Here is a 26944-nt window from a genome sequence, read left to right as displayed (position 1 = left end):
TCTTGCCATGCCCGTATGCAAAAAATGTACAATAATTACTTTTTAAATAATATACCGCTTAGTGCACCAGAAAAAACCTAAATGAATGGAGAGTGTTTTACTTGAAGAATGTTCATGATTTAATGTGACGATTAATAAAATAAAAGCTTACTTTGACAATTTACTTAAATGATCAGGGATATAACCACACTTATCCATAACTACAACCTTATTCATTCTGGACAAAATTACTGACAGCCCAAAAAAAGAAAAAGTTCAAAAACAAACCATGGAACACCATCAGTCTTCATAACAGTATACTCACACTAGACTAATCATGAATGTCCCATGCTTGAATCTGCAAATGTAGTGAGGAGGTTGTGCATGATCTCTTGCCCACCACACCCTCTCCTATCCATCTTAGATTATAGTGTTTAAAAGCCAGCAACCCATAATGGCTCTTCAGTAGGTTACTGAGGTGTTGGGGTTTGAGAGGATAATAACAGGAGTATCGTGATAAACCTCTCCGTCTCTGTCTCCCCCACCCCTTGTCCTCACATTTTTGATACCACAGAGTGGGGCGCGATGCTTGGTAGGTCCGCCTGACCTCAACGCTGTCTCGGGGTGTAGAGGGAAAAGACTGGGTGCTGGGGAACAGAGCCTGGGAAGGAAGCAATCTAGCTTTAGCTCTCCTCCCCAGAAGATAAACCATCAATCTCATCCTGGTCCCCACCAATTGCCATCCAAAATGCTTTGGCCACCTGATAGATGATAATTAACATAGCTCTATCAGCAACTACAATTACTTCATGTTTTATCATAGTTGTAGAAGATGTAAATTGGTGCCCTTACCTTCTCTGCATGCACCTTCCTTTGCTCATGTGGTAGTGAGGAAGCTTTATCTATAGCAAGCAAACAGACATGGGAAGAGGAATAAAATCATGCTCATGCTACAAGTCTCAAGTTACACCCTCAAAGCTTAAAAGGAAGCACTTCACAAACTTGTTGCCTCACCTTTCATCTCTTTCAGTTTGGTAAAGAGCCTCTCAAAATTCTCCACATCTGCATCTCCAGCGGTGAGGTTTGCCAACTCCTGAATGTCCATGTCAGTCATGGGGTCTATATGACATGTTGAATTTATTATCATTCATATTATCACACTGCATACAGCATGAGCACAGTTACACGTATGCACTCACCTACTAATGAGTCCACCACTTCTGTACTTTGGTGACAGCTTTCAGTCTTCTGCCCTTCTGTGTTCTCATCTACATTGATAGACTGGGACTGGAAAGGCTAAAATAAAAGAAAGTCAGTCATGTATACAATTTCAGTTATAAAATAAACTCTAAGTGTCAGGTTCTTTTTGAAAGTGTTTCAATCCCTTCATTATTGCCAAAAGAGTAATTATTAAATGTAAGATTTTTTTAAATCCTTAGTTATTTACCAGCTTTTTAACTAAATTCAATTTGTCATCCAATCAGTCAGATTCATACTGAAGAACGGGAGGCTTATTCATTTTCATTCAGTCTGACCTGTGACTCTGGCATAGGCCGTGGATTGTTGTGGCGAGATGCCACCAAACTGCTCATCAGACCGAATCCCTGATTGTGTTCTGGTGATAAAACAAGTGTGTTCAAGTGTGAATATTTTAAATATTTGGAATGACCATACTAATTTCACAATAGATGTGATAACTGCAGTTTTGTACATTTAGAACAGCCAAACCTCACCATCCTTCATCTCCACACTAGACCACACATTGGCATTGAGAGCCTGAACAATCCTCTTCACTCCTGTAGACTCTGGAAAGTCATCTGTTGTGAAACAAACACATGTAACACATAAGACTGTTGAATAGCTCCATATAAATATAAATGTAGTTCACCAGAATGTGCTGTACATGAGTATCTCATCTCTCTCACCATCCTCATCAGGCAGTTCCTGAGGGTTGAGCTCCACCAGTTCAAATGCATGAGCCAGGCACCACTGCTGAGCTTCATGTCTGCTCACACCTGCAACATTAGACAAAGGAACCCAACTTCAAAGTTAACAGCATGGCTACGTTACATACCACATACTGTAGGTCCACTGACTTAAACCATAAACTACAGAACTTTTTCAAGTTCTTTTTCATGAAACCCATTTATGACTAATCTTCTACAGCACTTGGTGTTTGCACTGCTTTAATATATCTGATTCACCTACTGAATGTTTTGACAATTGGCTGATGAGGTTTACAAGACTTGGCACTACTTCTGCAGCAACATCATTACTCTATATATAAAAAGCTGTTTAACAGCGAGACAGCACTCACCATTTTCACACACGCGGTCACACACTAGAATAAGCACCTCTGGAGCTAGATCATCTACCACTGACAACCATGGAGTGACACCACTAAGGCCATCTTTCTGTTAAACAGGGACATCCAAAGTCAGAAGCACAACAATTCAACAATACAAAGCAATGCAATGCAATAGAATTAAATAAAAGTTACAACTGAATACTTACAGTTTTACTATCAAAGTAGACAATGAAAGCCTGCATAGACTGGGCAACCTCTGAGTTCATATTAAATGTACTTGGCACAACACAAAGGCTGATATTGGCAGTATAGTATTTGTTGTTGATTGTCCATGGATACCAAACCACCACATCCTCCCTTTTTGTGGGTTCTGGTAATGACAATGTGCCCAGTATCTCTACAAAGAATCAGTAAAAGACTTACTTTAATATAAATCAATGTAACAAACACTGTATTACTTTCCAAAGACATACTGTACACCTATGGTCCTGATCCTGGAGATGTACCTTCCTGCAAAGTCTAGCTCCAACTGCAATCTGCCACACTTGTTCCACCTATTTAACCTCTTCAAAAGTCCTTGACTGGCTGGATCAGGTGCCTTAGTGTTACTTGAGGGGCAGAATAGCTCGTTAGACGCAAGTTGGAACTAAACTCTACAGGAAAGTACATCTCCAGGAGGAAGGTTGGTGACCATGGCTGTACACATTCGTACACCCTTTAAAACAGATGGTTCTTCATGGGTTCTTTAGTAAAGGGAATGTTTCTATTTAAAATCAGGAGTTCTAAATGTATTTGTAACAACAGAAGAACCCTTTTTGTTGTTATATGGAACTATTTTCAAAAAGATTCTATACAGAACCATATTCAACACAATCACCATCTATCTAAAGAACCATTTCACAATGCACATACTTTGGTTAGGGTTAACTCATGCACCCTTTACTATAGAGCTGTTTAAGAACCATCCTTTTTAAAGGTGTAGTGCAAGATTGTGAAAGTTTGTATTTGAAGTTCAACACTGCCTACTGCTGGGCAATAAGCTGTATTTCATATTTTACAAAGGCTGGTTCAACCTCAGTACCAGCCTCACTGGACGATAAAGTAAGGGAAAATGTATTAACTAACGTTAGGTTTTAACATGGTAACTTCACTGAACAGTATTTAATCTCTGATCAGACTGATTGCTTACACAAATAACCATTAGGACCGCTCAATGTATGAGTATCGATTTACGTACTGTAAACTAGTGGATAAAAATGATTAAAAACTAAGACATCAGGATATATGAACACCCACAGACTGAAGTAGCTTAAAACTGACAAGCCAACGTTTCACGGTGACATTAGACGAGTAACTATATAACGCTACAAAACTAAAGCTGGAAGTTATATAGCTAGACATTCTGACAGCTCTGAAGTGCTGGACGTTACCTAACTACAGACCTTGTTAGCTCAGCTAGCTACATCTTTAGAACTTGTGTCAGTCACATGAGCCGAGACAACCGCATTCACTTAACTTATCGATTATAATGAGACGAATTTACCGTCCCATATTTTTCCCGCTTGCTGTAGCTGACATTCTTCCATTATGATAAGCGTAACTAGCTGGCTAGCTTTAGCTTTAGCAGAAGAGACAAGCTAGCAATCCCAACTCACTTTTGCTAGCTTGCTAACTGTTAGCCAGTTTTCACCTGCTTTACTTACGTCTGACCAGCTCATCTTCTCTGAACCCCGAGTCAGAGCTTGTTATTACAACGCAAGGTAAGGTAGTCTTCTCATCCTCTCTGTCAGCCGACATGTCTGAAGCTTAAACAACAAAATATTCCCCACAGTTAACCGGCTAATCTCGCTGCTTCTCCGAACCTGCTGGTGGAGCCTTTCAACTCTGACCTCTACACTGCAGCGAGGCGGAGTGACGCGCTCACTACGCACTCTCCATTCATTCACATTCACGTTACTCCCCAGTTTTCACTGAGGGAAATAATGTAGTTACAAAAATGAAAAGCACAAGCAGTGTTTGTCAACATCTAATTATATGTTGCGGGAGCTTTACAAAAATCAGTTTAGTTGAACTAGGATACAATATTTACTGTGTGTTATGATGTTTTATGGCAATAAGATTGTCAATAAAAAAAAATAAATAAAAAATCGTACTCTCCATCACTAGCCAGAAAACAAAAACAACATGACCTTAATCAACATAAAATTTTACTTGGTTACAGAGAAAAGAAACTGCACAACATAATGAACAGCAAACAAAATCACTGTGGTTTTATCTGCAGAGAGTCCAGCCAGAGAACTAATCCAGCACCACGAGCTTTTCGTTGCTATAGCGACAGTAAAGCGACCGTTGTTACTATAGAGAGCGATGACAAACGGAGCGCGCATGAACTGTTTCAGCTACTTAACTAGCAAGTTAGCTAACTAATAAATATGATTAAAAGTTTAAAATGGAGCCGACAAATGAATGTTTATAAAGGGTTTAGAGAATGTCTGACATTCTTCACAAAAGAGACGAGCTTGGACGCATTCTGGTGCAGGTAACTTTTAAAACTGCCACCCCTTTGGTTTTCACAAAGATTTCTAAAGTTAGTGAGCTAACGTTAACAGTTAACCGGCTAGCGTTATCCGATACGTTGCTTGGTAAGTCCGCGACGTTTTGTCAATAACATTAATATTTACTGACTCCCCCATTTTTCTGTGTTTTCTGTCAGGTGCAGAATGATCTGACTGAGCTGAAGAAGAGTCTGGGTCGGGTAGCTGTGTGCGAGCAGGGCCAGACTTTGGACATTCAGGCGCTGGACGCGGCAATCAGCCGGACAGAGAATGGCATAAAGGTCATTTACTCTCTTTGTCGAGTGACAAATTTGGATTTGAATTTTGTAATACAGGTTGATGCGAGTTCTGAAAAACTAAATATTAAAACCACATTCCTGGAATTTGTTGCCTGGGAAACTTTTTGGATTAGCGATCTAGCTTAATTTTTTTGTCACTGGAAAATAGTCATCTATCCTTTTATAATGACCTGTACAAAATTACTTTAAAATGATTTGGGGTGGGGGTTGTGGGGAGCAATGCATTTGTTTTTTAGGGGGACAAAAGAATGAAAATGTAAAGTTAGACATCTGGAGTGAGAAATCCACAGACACAGGGCGAAAGACCCTGTTTAGCTAATTGCCTCAAAAATATTATTTACTTAGATTTTCATCATAAAGACGCAAAGTTGTTCATCATAAGGACACATAGTTGTTACACTGGGAGCTAGAAATAGTATTACTTTAATAATTATTTACATTTACCAATTAAATGTTACATGTGAAGAACATACACGCAATGTTGAATGCTATTGTTTTGTTAAAATATTTATTAGTGCTGTAATAATAATAATAATAGTAATAATAATAAACACTTAATGAAATAACAAAATATCTGTGTGTAATTATTATAATCACAATAACTAAATTAACAAAAATTGTTTCCATTTTATTGTCATTTGTCTTTTATCATAGTTTAATAAACTGAAGAGGAAGACATAAATTGACAGAGATCTCAGTTTCATTTTAAAATATACTGTTTTATCACTGTGTTTTGATAAATAACAGAATTTTGGAAAAATGTAAAGACTAGAAATAATGTGACGTAGAATTGATACATTCTGTAAAATGTAGAGTTGTTGCAACATTCACAAGGAGGGCTTTTTGCCGCAGGTAGTGGGCATCTTTTTTGTGTACTATAGAAACTGACTGCTCTTCCAGTTTATTTACACTAACTGTGTGTAGGTTTATGCATCATAATCCTGTACATGCTGAGTTCATGCACAGATAAGGTTAAACCTTACAGTGAATACACACTGTTCTTAGCTGGGGCATTTTCCCTGATTTTCCCCCCATTTTCCCATACAGACCACGCTTTATTTTTGTGATCAGCTAGATATAACCCTTATAACAGAGGTCACGATGATACCATAGCCTAGGAGCATCACTTCCTTTCCTGTGTTGTGAGATTTATGATCACCCATGTAATAAATGGCTAGTAATTACACTTAGGCAAAACACTGTAAAGCTGAAATGAGGTGACTTTTTTTGCATGTAATAAGACAAACTTATAATGAGTTGCTGAAACAGCTGCATATCTAAATAAGCTGGAAGAAAATGTGATTCATGAAACTTGATCCATCTATTTACCAGACAAATCAGACTATATGCCTAGAAACAGTCTTAGAAACAAAGTCCAAAACATTACTTAAAACTAGAACTTACTGTACTTTTAGTGGTTTTGAATGATGAACTTTTGTTATTTTTACAGACACGTACTGAGGAATATCTAAAGACTGTTAATAAACAAGTACTGACCCTTCCCATTATTGAAGAGCTTGAGAAGAAGACTAAGAAGATTGCCAAATGGTATAATCCTAGTCACAGTTTGATAGAACATATTTCTGCAGTATCAGAATTACTGTCTAGAGCACAAGTAAAAGTATTTGGTAAACTAGTCTTTCAATGTAATAGGCGACCACCCCTCGAGACCATTCCAGACGTGCGTCCTCAGAGGTACCTGACTGCTGGAACATCTCCTGGAGAGAAGGTGGATGTCCTGTATTTCCCAACTCTCAGAAACATTTGGCTCCTACTACGAGGTCACTGAAGCACAAAGGCAGTTTGTCAGTGTCCCATGTGTTTCTATTTCTCAACCAGCACAAGGCAGCATTTACCATGCGTCTGCTGTACAACCCAGCTCACCCAAAGAACAGAGACCTCATGCACCAGACCTACGGCATTCAGCTCCCTGACTTGCAGAAGAAAACGGGAACCACTGTGAGTCTTCTTTTCAACTGACAGTGATATAGGCTAATAATGGTAACTTTTTAAGTTTCAGAGGCCACTGATTAACCTTATCAAACATTTATCTATTCAGCTTAGCTGCCATGTGCTGTCAAGACATTTGAAATAATGAAGATTTTTTAGTACACTGTCAGGAAAAAGGTACTGTACAGGTACAGAAAAAGATAGAAACAATGAAAATGAACCCTCAAAGGTACAACAGCGTGTTCTTTAGATGAGTTTTAAATTTACACTATATTTACTATCCACATTTATGCTTTTTCATAACATTTCAAAATAGATAAATAAAAAACCTGGCATGAAGACAGGGTGTATGGAGTCAATGCAACTAAAAAATATAATTACAATGAAATATGGCAATATTGTGTTCCGTAACTGAAGATTAGTATTTAGATTTATGTAAGATTTAGTACTTTTTTTACTGAGAGTGCACTTTTAAACTGACATTTTACTATTACTTTACTATTACTTTATTCCCATTAAGGCAAAACATTGATGAAGTTAGACTAAAATTCTGAAAACTGAAAGTATATTTTACTAACTCATGTCAGAATGTTGTGGAGTTTCCCATTTTTGACAGGCTAATGCTCAAAGGCTTGAAAAGTTGTCACCTAAACAAATATAAATAGCATGTCATGCCAATATATGAATTTATTTTCAGAATTAACATTTTTAATTAATATTTCTTCTTGGAATTCTCCTCAAAAACATAGTTTTCGGCAGCCAACAAGGTCTCACGCTGTCATATGTGGAACTTCTTCTAGCCTGCTGGAAAATCATTCCACGTGGCGTCTCATGAAGATGCTTGAGAAAATGCATACAAAGATCTTTTTTAAAAACAGGCCACTGTTAAAAATCTAAAAGAATATAACATAATTTGATTTTTTTGGTTACTGCATAATTCCTTATTTTAGGTCATAGTTTGATTTCTTGACTGTAATTCTAAGCTGAGTAAAATAGAAGGCTAAAAATAAGGAAAATCTTTGTATGAGGATGTGTGTCTAAATTTTTGACCAATAGTGTATACGATATGTGGTAGGTTAAGAAATCGATTCAATTGTGCGCATTATTCCGTATTTCCCAGCCATTTTACAGTCAATGCAGCAGCTAATTAAGATGGATTCCCAGTAGTTATTTGATGGTGGCCGGAATTTATCTTATCTGACTGTAGCCTTAAACCCAACATATGTCACATGATTTTCCAAAGTAAGTGACGGGGCAGGCCAGTATTAACAGATGACTCTAGTCAGTATGCTTTCGAACAGGAGATGTGAATTGAAGGTCACTTGCTTTGGCAGTGACATTGAAAACGTTTGTTGGTAAACAAATTAATCTTTTCAAAGGTCACCATTTGTTTCAGTGCTCAGGGCTTTTTTTCCCCTTCTCCGTCTGCTTCGTCCCTCTATCTCTGTCGTCCTGTGCCTGTCATTTAGGGGGCTGAGGCTGTCAGGTTGCTGCGGTGGACAATGGTAGACTTGGCTGGCGAGAGCGGACAGCCGCAGATTGCTGCACATCAGCATTCTTCGGAGGAGGTGCCGGCGCCTGATTGCAGTTGTATGGGCTGCTGCTTTACAGCTGTCTCAGGACAGGTGCCGGTACCTGTTCCCGCATGCCAATAAGACGGTCGCTGGCGCACTGCCCACTGCCTTCAATGCCTCTGCGCCAGCTCTCCTCAGCGGCTCCAAAACTGCTCATTCCTGCTGTGGCTGTTTGTCGTCCTGCATGTACCGATTCCACAGCTGTGTGCCTTTCAGCGCACACCTGGCGGGCACTGGTAGAGTGTCACAGAGCTCAGTGGTGTGAGAACAGACAGGCCAGAAAGGCTGGAGGAGAAGGAATGAGCGATTTAGGAGGTCCATGTTCATTTTTAACCCTCATCCACTCACTGTGTGCCCTCTATAATATCTGAAACTAAGCAAACGCAATGCCCCATGCTAGGATTTATGTAGTTGCTAGCTACTTGTGAAAGACAGCAATGTCCTTATTTTTTGAATGTTCTTTCATTTCATTTTCATTTCATTGGTTCTGATAGGCTGTAAAATTGCTGTAGATAACATCCTTTTAACTGCTTCTTTGCTTAATGATATTACTTCCTGAGGTAATGCCTCTATGTCCATAATGAGCAGTTTGCCTGATTGACTGGTAGTCATTAAAATGACCCGTCTGCTAAAACTATCAAGAGTCACCATTATCTTCTCGATAATACAAGCAGTTGGACTTCTCCTGATTACTTGTTTCTGTGATGAATTATTGCGGAGCACTTCTTGCCTTTTGATTCATGAGCTGTTTTACGGCGATGAGGAGGTAGCACCATTTTGGGCATTGCTCTGATGGAATTTAATTCTCGTAGATCTCAAACAGCTGTTCACTCGAGAGAATCCGAGAGAGAAATAAACAGTTTGAACCATGCTCAGAGTCTCCAGAAAGCTTTGCCAGCTTGTGATTGATTGCTGGAGGGAAGGGGGCTTATTGGCTAGTTTACAATGTCATTAACTGCCTGTATCCTAGCTCCAACTTTCTTTTAATGAATGCGGAAAATCTGTTGGTTGTAATCACACAACATCACTGCGCTCCTTCACAAATGCACTTACATTCATGGGCTCAAGCAGCCAACAAAATAGAGAGAGAGAGAGAAAGAGAGAGGGGGGAAGAAAAGGAAGAAACCATATTTCTTGACATCTACAAGCTGCCACCAGCCTGATTAATGGATGGCCGTCTTGCAGCCTTTTACAACAAAGTTTGTTCGAAGGGAGAAATCTAGTCAGTGACCCGAAGCTAATAGCATTCCCCATGAGCAAGCTATTGAGTGGAGAGTGTTCCTGTTCTGTTCTCCATGTGCTGTTGGTTTTGGCTGCGGAGCCTGCAGGCAGATCATTTTTTGCCTTAGCGAGACACAAGGCGCTCGTTTAATACCCCTTGCTGTGACACTTTCAATACAACACCTATGACCTTAGACCACGGTGCTATCGATTGGAGCCTATTTTTACAATTCAGTAGTGTATGTACAATGTCTTTCATGGCTGTTTTGGAGAAATTACCATTGTTTACACTGTCACACAATTCTAATGACTTAAAAAAAGTGTTTGATGGGCCACAGGGAGGACATAATAATGTACAGTTTCCTGAAAGAGCATAATACTGAGCCTCTCTCTCCAGGTGGGAACCCAGAAAGTGGTCATGGGCCCCACGGTGGGCAGCTTAGCTGTTGTACCTACAGGCTTTCAGGGCAGCCACCTCTACCCTCCACCACCACTCTGTGAAGAGGACATGAGAGCAGGCAAGAATCTAAGTACTAGGGCTGCACGATATGGACCAAAATACCATGCTATAATTATATTGCTGCATATTGTGATTGGGACAAGCATGGTAACATGTAGACCATATCAATAAACCTTTGATGTGACATAAATAAAGACTGGCCTGCATTATTGTAGCCAAAAGTATGTTTACTGGATGACATGAATGCCTTGATTCATCCAGACACCCACAGGTAAGTGAGATGTGTGAGAATTGGTCACAGCACACTTAATAAAACTTTTAGTGATTTGTTCAAGAGCTTATTGATATGCACCGATAAGGAATTTTTAATAGCTGATTATTATTTCTTTACCTGTTGGCCAGTGGACGATTTTGTAGCTGTTTTATTTTTTTTTTAACACCTAAAGCATACTCTGTGTGGGCTAGGTGAACACATGAAGCACGCTTGTTTGGAGCAAAATTTGCCAATTCTGTGCTCCCCTAGACATCACTATTGCAAAGGCCAGTATTGCAATAAGACCTAGAAAATTACATATTGTTCAACACTACTGAGTACACACTCATTCAACTATCTATCCATTCTAACGGTCTACCTGTATACATATACTGTATAGATAATATGCACAGGTTTACTCATGGTCTTTTATCTATTTTTGTTGTAGGCATTGCCAGTCTGGTAGAGAAAGGTCTGCCACCCTCAGCAGCTGATCTCTGTTTGGTGCGGACTCCTGTTAAACCCAAGGTGACCTACCTGCACCAAAGAGAGGACGGCAGTCCCAATAAGATAGGTCAGATACATTCCATATTCCCTGTTCATACTAGTGTTCTGTATTTACAGCTTTTATAGCTTAGTGAACTGGATTGCGTGATCATTGTTTATGAAATGAACATATACATGTTTAATATAGATATTTTAAGCTAAGCATTATTTCTCCAAATTCCATGGTAGATATTTGTGTTCACATCAAAGATTTACACAATATGATCCACATTAGTCAGATACTAGTAAAGGTGAAAATGCTTGACTGGACAAAAAGAAAAACTTGTCTCTTTGGAAGTGTATGGGGGACTTAGCTAGGGAATCCACTTACAATGGCTTTGTTCTTTTGTAACTGCCAAAGTGAAATCAGTGACATTTCCCAAGGTTCTGTTCCTCACAGAGTTGAAATAAATACACTTGCTTGATAACAGCAATCAGTCACACTTTATTAAATATGCTTATTTTTTAAGGAGCTCTTGCCAGAGCCCATCTTTGACTGTAGATCATATGTGATGTTATGATCTGTGGACAGGTGTGTGTGAAAGAGTAAGAAAACGACAGAAAGACACGAGTCAGAGTAAGGATGTCATGCAGGCCCCCAGAATCTCTCACCCAGAACGCCTGCCTACAAGGACCATCGTCACTCCGCCTCCCTCTGCTGCCTCTGACAGCAAACTCCCCCAGGGACCAGCACGACTCACACCTCTCAACTCTCAGGTATTACAAGCTAAATCGTATCAGTAGGTTATACTTGCTATATATCACTTAGGTGTTAACATTGCACCCTTCACACTTGAATCCAAACTCTTTCCTCCTAAAACAAACTTGTCAAAATGCAAACTACTTTGCAGCACATGTATTTAAAAAACAGATCAAATTATCCCATTTGTTTAGAATTTTTATTGTCTATTATTAAATGGCTAGCAAAATAAATGACAATAACAGCTTCTACTCTATTCTGCACATATGAACACAGATTATTTTTTATCAGATTACTGGTCACTGACAGTGTTAAACAAATCGGCTCCGGTAGCACGCCCTTTAACTGATTTGCAGAATAAAAAGTCCTCGTTGACACAAGTACAATCAATATATCACATAGGCTATCAAATGGGTATTATTTGCCACATCTGTAGCCTCATCCAGCTGGATTGTGAATACAGACTCTTGTATACGAGTACTAAGTTGTTCGTGGATATTTTCTGACATATCTACTGTTCGCCAAGCCACTGTAGTGTCAGACAGCAGCATGGTTTTCATCTTTATGATGTCGCCAAGCTGTGCCCTACACTTGTCGATAGATGCTGGGAGAACAAGGATCTCTCCTATCCACTATGGCTTTTTTCCTTTGCAATATGGTGTGCTGCATCTTATGACGCTTTTAGAAGTCCTTCAGAGGAGGTTGTTGCAGATTTGACAGCCAGTGTTTTGTGGTTCAGTCCACTCAATTTTATGACAGAGTTGTTTAATTATTTAGTTTTTGCAGTTTTTTTTTCTGTCTGAACTCTATCCTATGCAATGCCCCACAGTTTGAATACCTCTGTTCTAGTATCTTATTAACTGGAGGTCATGGAGCATTCACTGCAAAAAAATATATTTTGGTAAGTGAAAATGTCTTAAATCTAATCGACGTCTAATATTTCTAATTTTGAAAATGTTGCAAGAATAATAAAAAATATGTAACTTATTTTTCGATGTTTTGGGCTTGTTTTAGTCATTTATCTCGTGAAACTGTCTTTTTCAACAGTAACATAGCTGTACCTGATCCACTCGTAACAGTGCAGCACAAACTGACATGCCACCATGCCAGTGTCACTGCAGTGCAGAGAATGTGAAGTGCTACATATAGTTACCAGCGAGTACAGTTGCACTGCAAAAATTATATCTTGGCAAGTGAAATCATCTTAAACCTAGTCAATCTAATATTTCTCATTTTGACACTGTTTGAATATTAAAAGATTTGACTTATTTCTAGACGTTGTTTACTTGTTTTAAGTCATTTTATCTAGTGTAATTGTCTTATTCTTTTGGTAGATAATTTTGCTTTTTTCAAGTGTTATTTCTTGAAACAGGCAAAATTATCTGCCAATAGAATTCACCAGATAAAATGACTTTAAACAAGTTAAAAACATCAAGAAATAAGTTACATGATCTTATAACAGCAATCTCAAAATGAGAAATATTAGACATATTGACAAGATTTAAGATGTTTTCACTTGCCAAGATATCATTTTTTGCAGTGCACCTGACAGACTGCCATAATAAACATGTATTAATAAAAATAAGGATTTATATTATGATACATTTATATTACTTTATATTGTTAACATTGTGACAGAAAAACGTCTGTACTGAAATACTTAATTTCAAGTCCTGGTGTTCACAGTCCACTCTCTGTATGTTTTGTATGTGCTCAGTGTGCTCCTGCGCTTCCACCAGCTCCTGTCAGCAAACACTGCTTCAGCATAGTGGGAGGCCAGATTGACCCATGTGCGGCAGATTTCTGCGCATTTAAGGAGCACTACTGCCTGAGCTGGGGGCCGCTGGTGGAGCTTCTGCGGCAGCTGGAGAGACTGATGCGGGAGTATGCTGTGCCACATGCACGGGTGTGTGGCGAATGGCTTGTTGCTCTGGTGCAGAGCTGCGAGCTGGACTGCCGTGGTAGGGATATGGAGCACCTCCTCTCGACACTAGAGAACAAAGAAGAGGTGTGGGAGTTGGTGCAGCGGCCTGGCCAGCGTTACAAGGGTGAGGGGGGCCGGCAAGCAGCCGTTGTGCGCATCCAAGCCTGCTGGAGGTGCCACCAGGCCCGCACCGCCTACCTGCAGAAGCAGAGGCGCAAATGGGCGGCCGGAACCATCGCCATCTCCTGGCTGCTGCACGCCCAGGTGGGGCGCGTGAGGAAGAGCCTGCAGGCAACCCGCCTTTGCCACCTGGAGAATTATCGCAGCAGGGCAGAGGTGAGGCATACACACTTACATACGCCAGCTTAGTATTTCTTGTATTGCATTGATGTGCTCAGTAGGCGTTGATAATATAATGATGTTGTGATAAATTATGTCTCAGTACTTTATAGAGAGTACATTGAGAGTATTGTCAGTACTTCTTGACTATTGAACAACTGCCCATATCATAAAATACAAGTAGTTGCAACTTATATTATTATAGTTGATAATGATTATGGACATAATGTGAATCCATTGTGTCGTTTTCTTATTTTTTTATATATTTATTTTTACCATTTGATTTTAGTAGTGGTCCTTTTAAAAGTTGCACTGCTGTTTTTTTGTTGCATTTTGTCTAGTTTCAACCCTAGAAAACTAAATATTGTGATGCATAACGCATATCCTGAAAATGCCATCAAGTATTGCTCACCTTTGCTCAGTAGAGAACTTAAACAGTCCCAGTCACTATAAATTAAGGCTCATCTTTTCTCCGCTTTGCCATGGTTTAAATGAGACTGAAACAAATGGAATTTCTGTGCAGAAGTACTTGCACTGAGTGATGGGATTATGTGGTCCTCGCACACCCACACGCCAAGCATCATCATCTCCATTTGTCAGAGCAGATGTCTTTTCCGTGCTGTCATCCCTGTAACATCTTCATGAATGTAGCATGTCTCTTAATTAGCACCCACACGTTCATTTGTTCTTACCGTCACTCACGGTGAGAGCAGACAAGAAGCTTGTGTATGTTTCCACCCTTTAAGCAGTCACACTCTGTTAATTAAGCCTTAATCTATCCTTGGCAGAAAGCATCATGTAGTCTGCTAATTGAATTAATATGGGGAAGATGTTTTGAAGTATGCACTTAGCTGATTTAATGAATGTGATTTATGCTTGGGTTGTCACCACAAGCCCAGAGAGAAAAATGGGTGTAATTTGCTGTGTTCATGTTGCCGAGCTGGTGAGGTCTGTATGAGTTTGTTGGTTGTCACTGCTCATTCTTCTGCTGTGTTTTCTGTGCTGGACAGTATCTGGAAGCCAACTGGAGCCACCTCAGCACCTCCAGGAGGACCATTATCCATGTACCCTCGTTAGGTACTGCATCTTGATCACTAGAAAAAAATATCTCTGTCTATAAACGGGAATTCTACAGATTTTTTAAAATGTCTGCAGACCTCAGTCAATGAGACAGGAACATTTTGAGTAATATAAATTTATTTTGAGTATTCTGATGTCATCATTATTATCATCATCATATCATCATTTACATTCACATACACACACACCACACTGTATTCTGACATAAAATGGTTCATTGTAGAGAAACTTAACTATGCAGATTTCTTTACAGTGGTGGTGAAAGGAGCCACAATGTCTGTAACACAAATACTGCCATTTTATTTACTATCCAAAACAACTAGTGAATCTACATGTGTCTTCTGAGTTTCTATATGTAATATTCATAATATCAAGATTGTGGTAAAACTTAAAACCTGGTACTATTTTGCTGGACAATGCCCCGCATGTACCTTTCTGCCTTAAGAAGTATATTTCAAGTCAAAACCTTATCTCAAAACTATGATTAAACAATGTCTCAGACATCAGACAACATATTTGTCACTGTGTCATGTAATAACTTTCTGTGTGGTAGCTTTTAGAGGCAAAAAACACTTCAGATGTCTGCTTCCTATCACCCCTGTGCCTCTGCAAGTTTCCCTAGAATAGAGAATAGAAAATTCTTTATTTTTTTTAGACATATAGTTAGGGACTGAGTTTATACAACAGAGTTTATTCAGGACTACTGTTCTGTACTAAAAACAGGTTTCAAACACCAGTAGTTATATATATATCACTTGTATGTAGCTAAAATAGAATATACATTGGGTTTCTTGCAATTAGTAGGCAAACTTCAGCCAGAACTGTCTGGGCTGTGACCTGCGCTCAGTGGGTACTGCAGATGATAAAGTAAAGAGTGTGAATGGTAATTAGCAGCAGATGGAGTGTTGTATTTACACTGGGGGTGGCTAAGGAGAGTGCTGTGTGAGCTTGGATAATTAAGAAGTTGAACCCTATTGTTTTTATTGCCACACTCTGATAGTTCAGAGGCATTTAATCATTTGATTACATTTATGCACTTCAAGTAGAGCAGTCTGTTTCAAGATCTGGACAAGATCTGTCTGTCTCGCATTAGAGGCACTGAAGTGTGTGTGTGTGTGTGTGTGTGTGTGTGTGTGTGTAGGATACTCAGAGCAGCAGCGTCGAAGTCTCAGAGGATTTAACATACTGCAGAACACACAGATGGGTCGCCTATGTGATGTTAGAGGTACAAGCTGCAATAACGACCACCTGATAAAAAATATAGTACTGTGCAAAAGTCAGTGATAACCCTTCATTTATTTAATTACCTTTTACAAAGGCTATTACGTACAAATTATTCATTTTTCAGCAGATATTTCTGGGGAGATTAGATATAAGATAATTCATTTAAGTAAATTATCATGCATAAGCACAGGGAAAGTCAAACAGAAACAGGAGTTTCCAAAATTAGAGTTTAAATATTATTAAAAGATACAAAGAAAATGAGACTCTGGTAGACCTGGTAGACCACCAAAACTTCCACCATCAGATTAATACTAATAGATTAGTACTTAATACTTTCACCTTTGAGAGATAGGAAAAAAAAATCAAGCTCCACTCTTACTTCAGATCTGAAAAAATCCACACGTGTTTCTGTCCATCCTTCCACTGTCAGAAGACAACTCAGTGCTATGGGTCTGAAAGGATGTGTAGCTGTCAAGAAGACAATATTGAGAAAAGGAAAAAGACAAAAATATTTGCAAGTCAAACATAGAAGCTCCTAATGTTCTCATAACAATGGAACAAGAGTCCAGACCACAACATTGCTGACTGCACTTTGGAGGTGTGGAAAATAATCCTTGCAGATTTCTTTGAAAAACTGAAAGCAACTCTCCCAAAAAGAATGGAAGCTATATTAAAGGTGGACACACTAAATCCTGAAATAAGCTATTTAGCCTTGTCCTTTTTGCTAATGCTGGAAATTAAATAAATGAATGATGGCTTCTTTTTTTTTGCACAGTGCCCAATTTTCCAATGAATGCATATTTAACTCACATAAGACGATACATAAGACTGAAAAGAAGTATTTCCTAATTTGTGTGCACTATCCCCAGATGAGAATGTGGAGGTGATCTATGTGTGTCCGGTACAGCTGGGAGAGGACCTTTTACACTACTACACTCAGCTGTTGGGCTTGCAGGGAGCTGTGGAGACAGGAGAGCCCACAGCTCTTCCAGCTAGCTGTACCAAACGCTTCACCATCCTCACACCAGAGGCATACCAGCACTTTCGAGTAAGGTGCACTGCTGCACACATGCATGTACATTAACATACATACACTGGCTTTCAAGGTGTTTTGGTCACACATCTTTCATGCTTCTGAGGTACAGATGTGAACTGTAAAAAGTGGCTGGGTTACATTTCAGGCATCAAATTAAGTACTGCTATTACAGGCCAGGTCTAATTTCCAGCAATCCTCTTTGTGTCCTGTAGGGGGTGTCTAAACTGTTTTGTTTTGTTCTGTTACATGTACAAGAATTCATGTCACCACTCTTGGTTATGCACCAAAATCTCAGTGATGAACTTTGTTTTCCTTACATTTATCTGAGGGGATTGTTTTAAAATGCATCTATCTTTTTATTAACATTTTATAAGTGCTTATGAAATGCGTATAAATAAATAAGGACATTAGATTAAAACATAAATAATGAATGAACTGCTGCTATGGCTTTTACTCAGGGTAAAGGTTACCTCTTGTTGTTTTAATTGCTCCTGCAAATCATCTGTGCATGCGAGAGCCTGTATTACAATGTACAGCACAATCCTATATCTAATAGCAGAGGGCTCAGGCCCTGATTAAACAAAGGGCTGCTTAGCAGGCCAGGCCTTGCACATGTTCGATCTAACTCCTTGTCTTTACTGCATATCGATACAGTGTAAGCGGCCTTGCCTGCCTCTACACAACAGCCAGCACTATAGCCTTATTTACTGCCTGCTGTTAGCTTGAAGCTAAGCGCGTGGGCACCAGGTTGTCCTCCTCACTTTTCCCTATCGATTCCCCAGCTCACCGGCATGTGTAAACTCTGCCAGACGTGTCAGCGGGATGAATCACTGTTCGCCGAGGCTGCCAGCACGGCATGCCAGTGACAGAAGGAAGAACTCCACACGGATCAAATAAATACAGATGTGGAGTAATTAGTGCGAGTCCCAAGGAGCCCATCGCTTAGCGTGTGGGAAAGACTTGCAGGAGGGAGCGCAGGGGCTGTCTTTTATCAATTGAACCTGCCGGAGTACAGGCGAGGTCATGACCCCTCCGGCTGCTCCTAATGGGCCCGGTGTGTTTATGTACATACTCATAAATTACAGCAACAGACAAAAGGGGATGACTCAGACCTCAGAGGCAGGAGCAGAAAAGACAGTTATTTATGCACACAGAAACCTGGGGGATAGATCTGTGCACAAAAACAATTAGATCAAATATATACAGGGTATTTATTGATGTTTATGCGTCATATTCATTTACTTAATTTCCAGTCAAAATGGCCATTAAGTACAAGTTATTCATTGTTCAGCATCAGGAAAAAAACAGAAAACATACACCATATGGCCAAAAGTATGTGGACACCACCCCTTCAGGTGTTTCAGCCACACTCATTGTTAATAGATGTATAAAATCAAGCACATGGCCTGGCAATCTCCATAGACAAACATTGGAAATAGAAAGGGTAATACCGAAGAGCTCAGTGACTTAAAAATAGCACTGTCATGGGATGCCACCTTTGCCACAAGTCAGTTTGTGAAATTTCCATCCTGGTAGATCTGCCCTGGTCAACTGTAAGTGTTAAGTGAAATGGAAGCATCTAAGAGCAACAACAGCTCAACCACATAGCAGTAGACCATGCAAACTCACAGTGCAGGGCCACCAAGAATGTAGCACCTATCCTCTGTTGTATCACTCACTACAGAGTTCCAAACTGCCTCTGGAGCTTCATGAAATGGGTTTCCATAGCAGAGTTTCTATTGCAGAGTTCTCTTCTCTATAGTGGAAGGATGGACACAAACACCTGTAGATATTTTTAAACCTGATGAAGTTGTGGAGCTTGATTATTTTTTTATCTGTCAAAGATGAAAGCTTTAAGGACCAGTTATCTGATGGTGACAGTTTTGCTGCTCTACCAGGTCTTGCACGGTTGTTATGAGTCCTTTTTCTCAATATCTTTTAATATTTTTTTAAACTCCTGTAATTTCTCATGTTTTCCTTTAACTTTCCCCTTCCTTATGCAAGTGGATTATCTTTATATCTAGTCTCCTCCGTAATATTTCATAGAAAATAAATAAATTGTACTTAATGGCAGAAGGGTAATCTCTGATTTTTGCATAGCATGGTATATTGTTTTTATTTTTATAGTTATTACTGTTGATGACATCCCTGCACCTTGAAACTAACAGAATACATGTAAATAAAAGTGTAAATATACTTTACACTTCTATGTAGAATATGCTTAAATTTAACTGAATTGAATTCACACATATATATCATGTATAGATGGTGCATTTCCTTCTACTCAGTCAAAGCTGTAGAAGGACATATGCTATATTCCTCTGTAATGCAAAGCAACCATTCATTATGTGTTAAGTATCCTTGAATGTATTTCTGAGCACCTATTTGTATAGTATCTCTCTCTTCCAGAGCCAGAAAATGTGTGTCTCTACGCTGCTGAAGTACAGCCCACACACACTGCGCCGCATTAAGAACCTAATCCAGGGCAAGCAGGCCTACTTAGTCAGCGGAGTCCCCCACATAGATGACCTGGCTGTGGCTGATGAGTTAGGAGTGCCGATTCTGGGACCAGAGCCTGCTGTGGCCCAGCTCTACGGCACCAAGTCTGGAGTTAGGAGAATTTTCATCAGCGCTGGGGTCACCGTGCCCCCGGGACATGGTGACATATACACATTGCAGCAGGTTTGTCTGACAAGTGCACAGACACTCTGTAAGGTTTCTGTATAAGAAAATGTTTACTGGTTTTTGCTTGTTGTTGTCTTCAATAGCTGTGGAATAACAGAGAAAATTCCATGATGAAAATGTGATGCTGGCATATAGGTGATGGTGACGTTGAGCGGAAAATATAATTTACACAATTTTCCAATTTCTTCAGCCAAGACATGTTTGGTGTCCAAATTTTGCTTCTTTAGTTTAGTGCTGGAGCTACGAGGCTAACTTTGCTAACAAACACTAGAAGCTAATAGTCACCCAAACTATATATGCCCAAAACGTCTCTTAATCCACTCAGACTGCATCTGGGTCTTCATTAAAGTTAAGCAAACCTGTCTATGTGTAGTTCACAGTGAGTATGACTGTACCAAATCACAGTGAGTGACCTATAAAAACGAATAAAACTTCAGCATATAGCTGAATGCAAAGGGGCAGGCTTTTTAGGCAACAGATATTGTGCTTCTCTTTGCATCCATGCAAGTCACGCAAGCATATGGATGCTACAGATTACGTTCACGATGTCTGTTGTTTCTATTTGTAAATAACTTTGTATAATAAAAATAACAATGATAATATAAATAACTGTTAATCTTGAATTTTCTACATGAAGTTATATGTTTAAAAATCTTGTGTATTTGCCTCTCTTAGCTGCATGAATGTCTGGCACAGCTGATGACAGATCATTTGGATGTGCAGTGCTGGCTTTTTAAGATGGACGGAGAGGTGGGCAGTCGCGGTATAGCCTACTGTGATGTCCCTCATCTGAGCTTCCGGCCCTGGGCCCTACAACAGTATCACCGTCACGGACCTCAGCTTTGGAGGATGGCCTGGGCTCAGGTAAGAGCTCTGCTGTTTCTCTCATCCCAAGGTGATACACTTGTCCGCTTCTGCTTTATGGACACGAACCTTCTGTGTATTAGCGTATGTGTTATCTTTTGTTTTGCAGCTTCAACAATGGCAGTGCTTCAGTTCCAATCTGGTATTAGTATTCAATTTGTGTGTAGGACATGTTTTTATCTCAGCAAGATTGCCACTTTAATGTATATGAACTGTCTAAAGAGAGCTTGTAGTCCAAATCTGTATAAAATTACAGTGAGTCTTTTGGGGATGGTTGAGTGTTAACATATTGGTCTGTATTCTAATTCCCATCAATACAAGCACATTTGCTAAGCAGCTACACATTGATTTGATATGCTTCTAATGCTACACACAGCTCCCTTGGCTTCTGCTCTTTATCCCTCATAGGCATATAATGGAGTTTTTGATTTTCTGTCACACATTAATTACAGTGTTTTGCCATTAAACCGTAAGCTTTGTATAAACTAATTACAAGGTTATCATCATAAGGGCTGTGAGCAAAACCTGGCATTAGCTTTTTATTCTATGCTTTTTTTTATCCCTCTATCTCAGGGCCAGGAGGAGGCCTAGCGCCCTGCCTCTAAGCAATTAGCTCAGTCCCTAATTTACGCGGAGGCCGAGCAAGGGGCTGTAATTGTGGCGGCACTGGCGCTGTTAATTACAGGGGTAAGCGGTTGAGGCCCAGCCAAGCTCCATTATGGCAAAAGCAAGTGAAGGAGGTTTAAATGGGGAGGAGGGGGGCTCTTCACCAGCTGGGGTCCCTGAGAGAGGCGAGGGAGCTGGGGCCTGATGAGCTGGCCCTGCACCCTTAGGGCTCCAGGGCCATATGGAAGCCAGCGCTGGCCTTTATTCCACCACTTCAGCCTTTTAATCAATGGCAAGCCCTGCTAACAGCACGGCAAGCACAGGGGTTACTCCAGTGTGTCATCCATTTTCTACAGTTCTGTATTCATTCAGCGCTGTTAATTCACTTGTTCTGATTTAAGTGCCTCTCATGCCAGGAACATGAATTTTGCTAAATGTGAACAGCTATGTTTACTGCTGGAGTATTTGCATATTTGTTTGTGATACAGTCTCGTTCCTCTGCATTTTATCTTTCTGACTGTAATCCAGTAAATTCGAACAGCAAATGCTGAAATATTATGATACGGCATTATCCCTCTAATTGTTTAATTGCAGGGTGTGTTCTGAGGAACAATGGGTAAATATCGCCTTATGTTCAATGAGTGATTGAATTAGTACATATAAGTTGTCTGCTCAAACATATGCCTGCATACTCATATTCTGAAGGCACAGATTGAAGATCTTTTTTTTTTAAATTTTCTAAATAGTAACTCCATTAATCTACGCTAGTGTACACGACATAATTTGACATGCTGTCTCTAATCTCTGGGGGAACAGTTTTTCAGTACTATATCTCCTGCAATATGTTCTGTCAGTCTGGAATATATAGAGCCACAAGGAACCCGCTATTTGCGAGAGTCGTGTATATTGTTTAATTATTAATTGTGCTACGATTCTTTAAATGCATGGAGAATATCATATACTAGGGCCCATGTGCTCCTTTAGAATAATAACCACAGTCGCCCCAAAGAGAGATCGGAGGCCGCAGGGTTTATAATCAAAGATTTGAAGGGTGTATGGGAGGCCTATGTCCCGAGGCACAGTATCCCAGCCTGGAGTGACCCTCTCGGCTCTCGCCCCAATCAGAAAAGCAGAGTTAAAGACATGTAGATTGCGCCCCATTCAACAGCTACATGCAGCCATACGTACTATACATTACACATTACACACTCGCACATACTGCCAGCACATGGGTCATTACACACAATAGGAAATTATACTTAATAGCATCAACAGATGGACAGTCTTTATGCTACTTGTTTTATTTGGTCCATGTGGAGATGAGCTTAGAAAATCTTGAGTTTTGATTGGAGGGTGATGCTTTCTCTAGCTTTTGGTTTAAGTTAAATTTGGAAAATATTGACCTTCACAAGACTGAGTTTCTTGTGTGTAAAATAAAATGATAATTAATTTCCATTTCAGTTGGATGTTATGAAAGTCAAGTCCTGCCAGATAGAGAAGTAAAAAAGAGAAAAAGTTTTTTCTTCTATGTTTCCGGCAACAGTATGTCCAAATTTTGACTGAGTAATAATGACATATTATTTTGAAAATTTTTACTTAGTATTTCATAATAATGATATATTTTTTTAATTATGACATAGTAGAAACTATATAGAAGTAATTACTTTCTTGAAGTTTAATAGGTTATTTCAAGAAAATAAGTCATTATTTTGACCTAGCAAGTCATTGTTTTGAGACACTATGCAAACATTTTGAGATACTAAGTCAGGATTTGACATACTACTGCCAGAAACAGTGAAGGAAAAAAAGAAGCAGTTGATTATTTTCTGGTGGGAACAGGCTTCCATACCATGGCTCATGTTGATGTTGTCAACAACTTGTAATTTAGCTTAGAAAAGTTTGTCTCAAAAATGCAGCTGTTTGTAGTTCAAAGCAACGAAAAAAATGGCATATGAATATGAAATCAGTCAGGCCACATCCTCACTGCTGCTGTTGAATATCCTATAAAACAAAATGTCCCCTGGAAACGTTCCGCTCTGTAATGGAGAGATCAAACAGCAATCACAGAGTGTATATCTACTTTATTTATCTATTGTCAGATCGCTCATCTTTATGTGGAAGCCAAGCAAGGCTCGAATCCTCTCACACAGCACAGCCTGCAGTTTAAGTCGAAATAAAGGATGGCAAAAAATTCCTCTCGCGCGCTTTCCCTGCTACCCCGCTGTTCGCACGAAAGTGCATTGGCAAATTCTCAGAGTGCACGTGCTCTTTCGGGGGGAACGGGGGGCCGTTTCCTCACACTTTTTGCCGCACCATTGTGTGCTTTATGGCTTGTGGCGGGGCGAAATCACTGTGCAGCGATTGACCCTGGTTCTTACAGTACTTGAATATGATGATGGCTGTTTCATGACTGGAATATCAAAGTCCTCATCTCTCCTCTCGCATGCCTGCTCGGTGGAGTTAGTAGTAACACATTTGCTTTAGCAACTATGTGCTTGAAACAGAAAATGCTAAAAAAATTTACAGAGGAAGGGTGTGCATTATTCTGTCATTATAACATACCAAATATACTACTTCAGCTGGCAGGACTTACTAAGTAATTTTATGCTTTTAGGATGAGTAGAATTGAAGTATCCTTCGGTACAGGGTGAGAGAAAGTCTTTTTTTCCACAGAAGACTTTTTTTTCCATAGCTCCTTTTTCTATTTGTATTCAGCTTGTGCACTGAAATCATTTTGGTGTCCTTCCCAATTTTACTCAGTTTTAAGAACTCCAGTGAGCAATATGTTCAGTAACCAACAGGTTTTAACAACCACTCACCGAAAAGTCAAACTGTGCAGTTAACAACATAATCAAGTGCCAAAGCCATTATGGCCTTTTCTAGATACAGAAACAAGGGCTGTATTGATCAGTAACTGTCCTCGATTGATCTGCTGATTGATTGGCTTGCATAGGTATTTATCTGCTTGCTTGTTCTTATTGGGGGCAGGTGCAGTTACGGCGCAGTCACTATTGCCTTCAGTTAAAGCCATTAGGCAACTGTGACACGCTGGTAAATGGCTGTCAATCACCACACACATACACACACACTTGTTTTGGTAGACTATCAGGACGTGAGGTTATACATGTCTTCTATATTATATGTATCATATGAAATAATCCATTAAGTACAACATTAGAACAGTAGAACATTACACAGACGCTTCAGCAACTAAAGATCAATTTTTAAGTATTAAGTATGGCCACGCTTTGCCTTTATTAAAGCTTCCATTCATTTCGGGAGACTTGCTTTCAGTTTTTCAGTGACATTTTTCCGCAACTCCAAAGTTCAGTCTTAGAAGTTGGTTGCCTTTTCTGCTTCTCGCAACCTGAGTAATCCCAAACATATTCACTGATGTTGAGGTCTGGGCTCTGGGGTGGTCAGTCCATTGTTCTGAGAACATCAGCAGCAAATTTTCTTCTTTTTTTTGTCTATTTCCTTTTCTCAGTAACGGCCTCTTGAAAGATACACATCCTTTAAGACCCATAGCTTTGTCTTCTCACAACAGAAGGATAGTCAAAAAAACCTTGATTTTCTCATCTCTCTCCAAGATTTAAAAGTACTTTAAGTATTGTTTATCTGATGATGACAGTTTTAGTGGTCTTGCATGGTTTTAGGAGGAATCTTTTAATAATTTGTTGAACTTCGGTTTTGGAAACTTCTGTGTTTTCACTTATTTCACTTACCTCTTCATTATACAAGTGGATTATCTTATATCTAATCTCCTCAGAAATCCCTCCTTGTACTTGTACCTAATGGCCATTTTTTAAATTAAATAAATAAAGGATCTTAAACTTTTGCATAGTGCTGTATTTGTACTAAGAATTTCTACACCTAACCCTTACCTCTTACTTGTAAGGTTAGAAAAAAGTAAAATGGTAAGGTTAGAAATAGCTGAGTAGAGAGTCATAAAATATCCAGTACAATATTATGTATATGATGTGTCTGTAGGTGTTCATGGTAGATTTACTGCTTCCAGTAGAGTTAACTGTTCTTTTGTCTCTCTCTTAGGAGCCAGTGCTGATAAAGTTTTTGGAGGCAGTACCTGCTCTGCTGGCCTCCTATGCCAAACCTTTCAACACATCCTGCTACCCAACCTGGACCTGCTTCCTAGAGCATTTCCTCAAAGAAGGTGAGCACTACCAGCCCCTATGAAACACTGAGAAATTAGTTTTTACTAGTAGTCTGCTTGATAAAAATGAGGATTTTCCAATAATATCACATTAGTCTTCTAATGTTACCACCTTTATTTTCTCTTTCTGTCTTTGTCTCCATTCCTCTTTCTGTCTCTCTCTCTCAGGTGGCGTGATTGAGGCCTGCCCTTCCTCAGACAGTGTGACGTGCCTGACAGTGGATCTGCTGGTGGAGCCAGGAGGAGAGGTGCACATGCTGTCATGTGGAGACCAGCTGCATGGACCTGGTGGTCTGCAGGTGGCAGGCTACACTGTGCCCCAAACCTCTGTCTGCTCCGACACTCTGTACTCTATCTGCATGCGTGTGGGCCACAGTTGCCAGCAGCGGCGTATACTGGGCTACCTGTCACTGGACCTGGTCACCTTCCTGGAACCCAGTTCTCTGGAACAGCAGGTCAGAGAGATTTGATACTCCAAATTCTTGTCAGACTGGTTACATAAGATTAGTAAGCTGGGATTCCAATACTGTCACCTAAAATTTAAACAGATATCAAAATACGATTGTCAGTGCTCATTTAAGATACTAAAACCAGCCATCCTAAGTCAAGTGGTTAACAGAGCCCTCGGCTCAACACCAGTCCGGGAACACTTACCTCTCTTGATCCTTCCATTGAGCATAAGAACACTCAGAGTTAGCTTGACTTGTCAGTGTCAACAGTCGATTTTACAGCTTGGAGGAAACAAAGCCGTATCCAAAAGCTGTTGGGATGAGATCAGACATGCGGTTCTATCCGGTTAGAGGTTGTAACACTTTACTGCCATTACGGCTCTCACCTTGCTGGTGTGAGTGCTCAATTTACTGTGTTAGGAAAGGGATGTTATTGGGTAGATGGATGGCTCCTAGAGGGTTCCCTTGGGAACTGTGAAGCAAAGAGAATGACCAAAAGAGAGAGGAGCTAATGTGGCAAAAGGCCATCTAATAAACTGTCAGGTCTTATTGTGTCAATAAACTAATTCCCCGTTTAAGGCCTTGGCCTCTGACCCTGCAACACCCCAGCCATGCGCCGGTTTGTGTCTTGTCAGACAGGAGGTCTCACTTCATCAGACACAGAGAGCTCTGGCAGTGTCTGAGACTAGTTACCAAATAGAACGTTTTATAGTTTTGAGTA

General features: G+C 39.9%; 2 protein-coding genes across 2 annotated transcripts in view; one reads left to right on the top strand and one right to left on the bottom strand.

Annotated features, from left to right (window-relative positions):
* Positions 1–95: 95 nt before the first annotated feature.
* On the bottom strand, positions 96–4179 carry aagab (alpha and gamma adaptin binding protein). The gene is made up of 10 exons (XM_036584591.1): positions 3991–4179; positions 2494–2684; positions 2297–2393; positions 1905–1994; positions 1713–1796; positions 1515–1594; positions 1179–1275; positions 994–1098; positions 832–881; positions 96–740 (listed from the first exon to the last, which is right to left on the bottom strand). The coding sequence occupies exons 1-10, from the start codon at positions 4082–4084 to the stop codon at positions 663–665; spliced, it is 966 nt and encodes a 321-aa protein (XP_036440484.1). The 5' UTR covers positions 4085–4179; the 3' UTR covers positions 96–662.
* A 494-nt stretch (positions 4180–4673) lies between these two features.
* Positions 4674–26944, top strand: part of iqch (IQ motif containing H) — a 32248-nt gene continuing 9977 nt past the window's right edge. The window contains exons 1-16 of the mRNA XM_036585182.1: positions 4674–4826; positions 5001–5123; positions 6592–6689; positions 6795–6870; positions 6981–7100; positions 10284–10383; positions 11048–11196; positions 11707–11862; positions 13563–14105; positions 15119–15185; positions 16330–16413; positions 17282–17460; positions 19858–20130; positions 20809–20997; positions 25654–25774; positions 25943–26229. Of these exons, the coding sequence (XP_036441075.1) occupies positions 4776–4826; positions 5001–5123; positions 6592–6689; positions 6795–6870; positions 6981–7100; positions 10284–10383; positions 11048–11196; positions 11707–11862; positions 13563–14105; positions 15119–15185; positions 16330–16413; positions 17282–17460; positions 19858–20130; positions 20809–20997; positions 25654–25774; positions 25943–26229 (2616 nt within the window). The 5' untranslated portion in view covers positions 4674–4775. The remainder of the gene's footprint in view (positions 4827–5000; positions 5124–6591; positions 6690–6794; positions 6871–6980; positions 7101–10283; positions 10384–11047; positions 11197–11706; positions 11863–13562; positions 14106–15118; positions 15186–16329; positions 16414–17281; positions 17461–19857; positions 20131–20808; positions 20998–25653; positions 25775–25942; positions 26230–26944) is intronic.

The sequence above is a fragment of the Colossoma macropomum genome, unplaced genomic scaffold, assembly GCF_904425465.1.
Source record: "Colossoma macropomum unplaced genomic scaffold, Colossoma_macropomum, whole genome shotgun sequence".
Taxonomy (NCBI): Eukaryota; Metazoa; Chordata; class Actinopteri; order Characiformes; family Serrasalmidae; genus Colossoma; species Colossoma macropomum.
Note: the sequence above shows the minus strand (reverse complement) of the source record. Positions and strands in the feature narration are given on the sequence as shown.

Excerpts from the sequence above, each read along its gene's own strand:
- aagab (XM_036584591.1), bottom strand. The coding sequence starts at position 4,084 with ATGTCGGCTGACAGAGAGGATGAGAAGACTACCTTACCTTGCGTTGTA. Across the intron at positions 1,276-1,514 it reads GGCCTATGCCAGAGTCACAG|CCTTTCCAGTCCCAGTCTAT; the intron begins GTCAGACTGAAT and ends CTTTTATTTTAG. Across the intron at positions 1,099-1,178 it reads AGTGGTGGACTCATTAGTAG|ACCCCATGACTGACATGGAC; the intron begins GTGAGTGCATAC and ends CATGTCATATAG.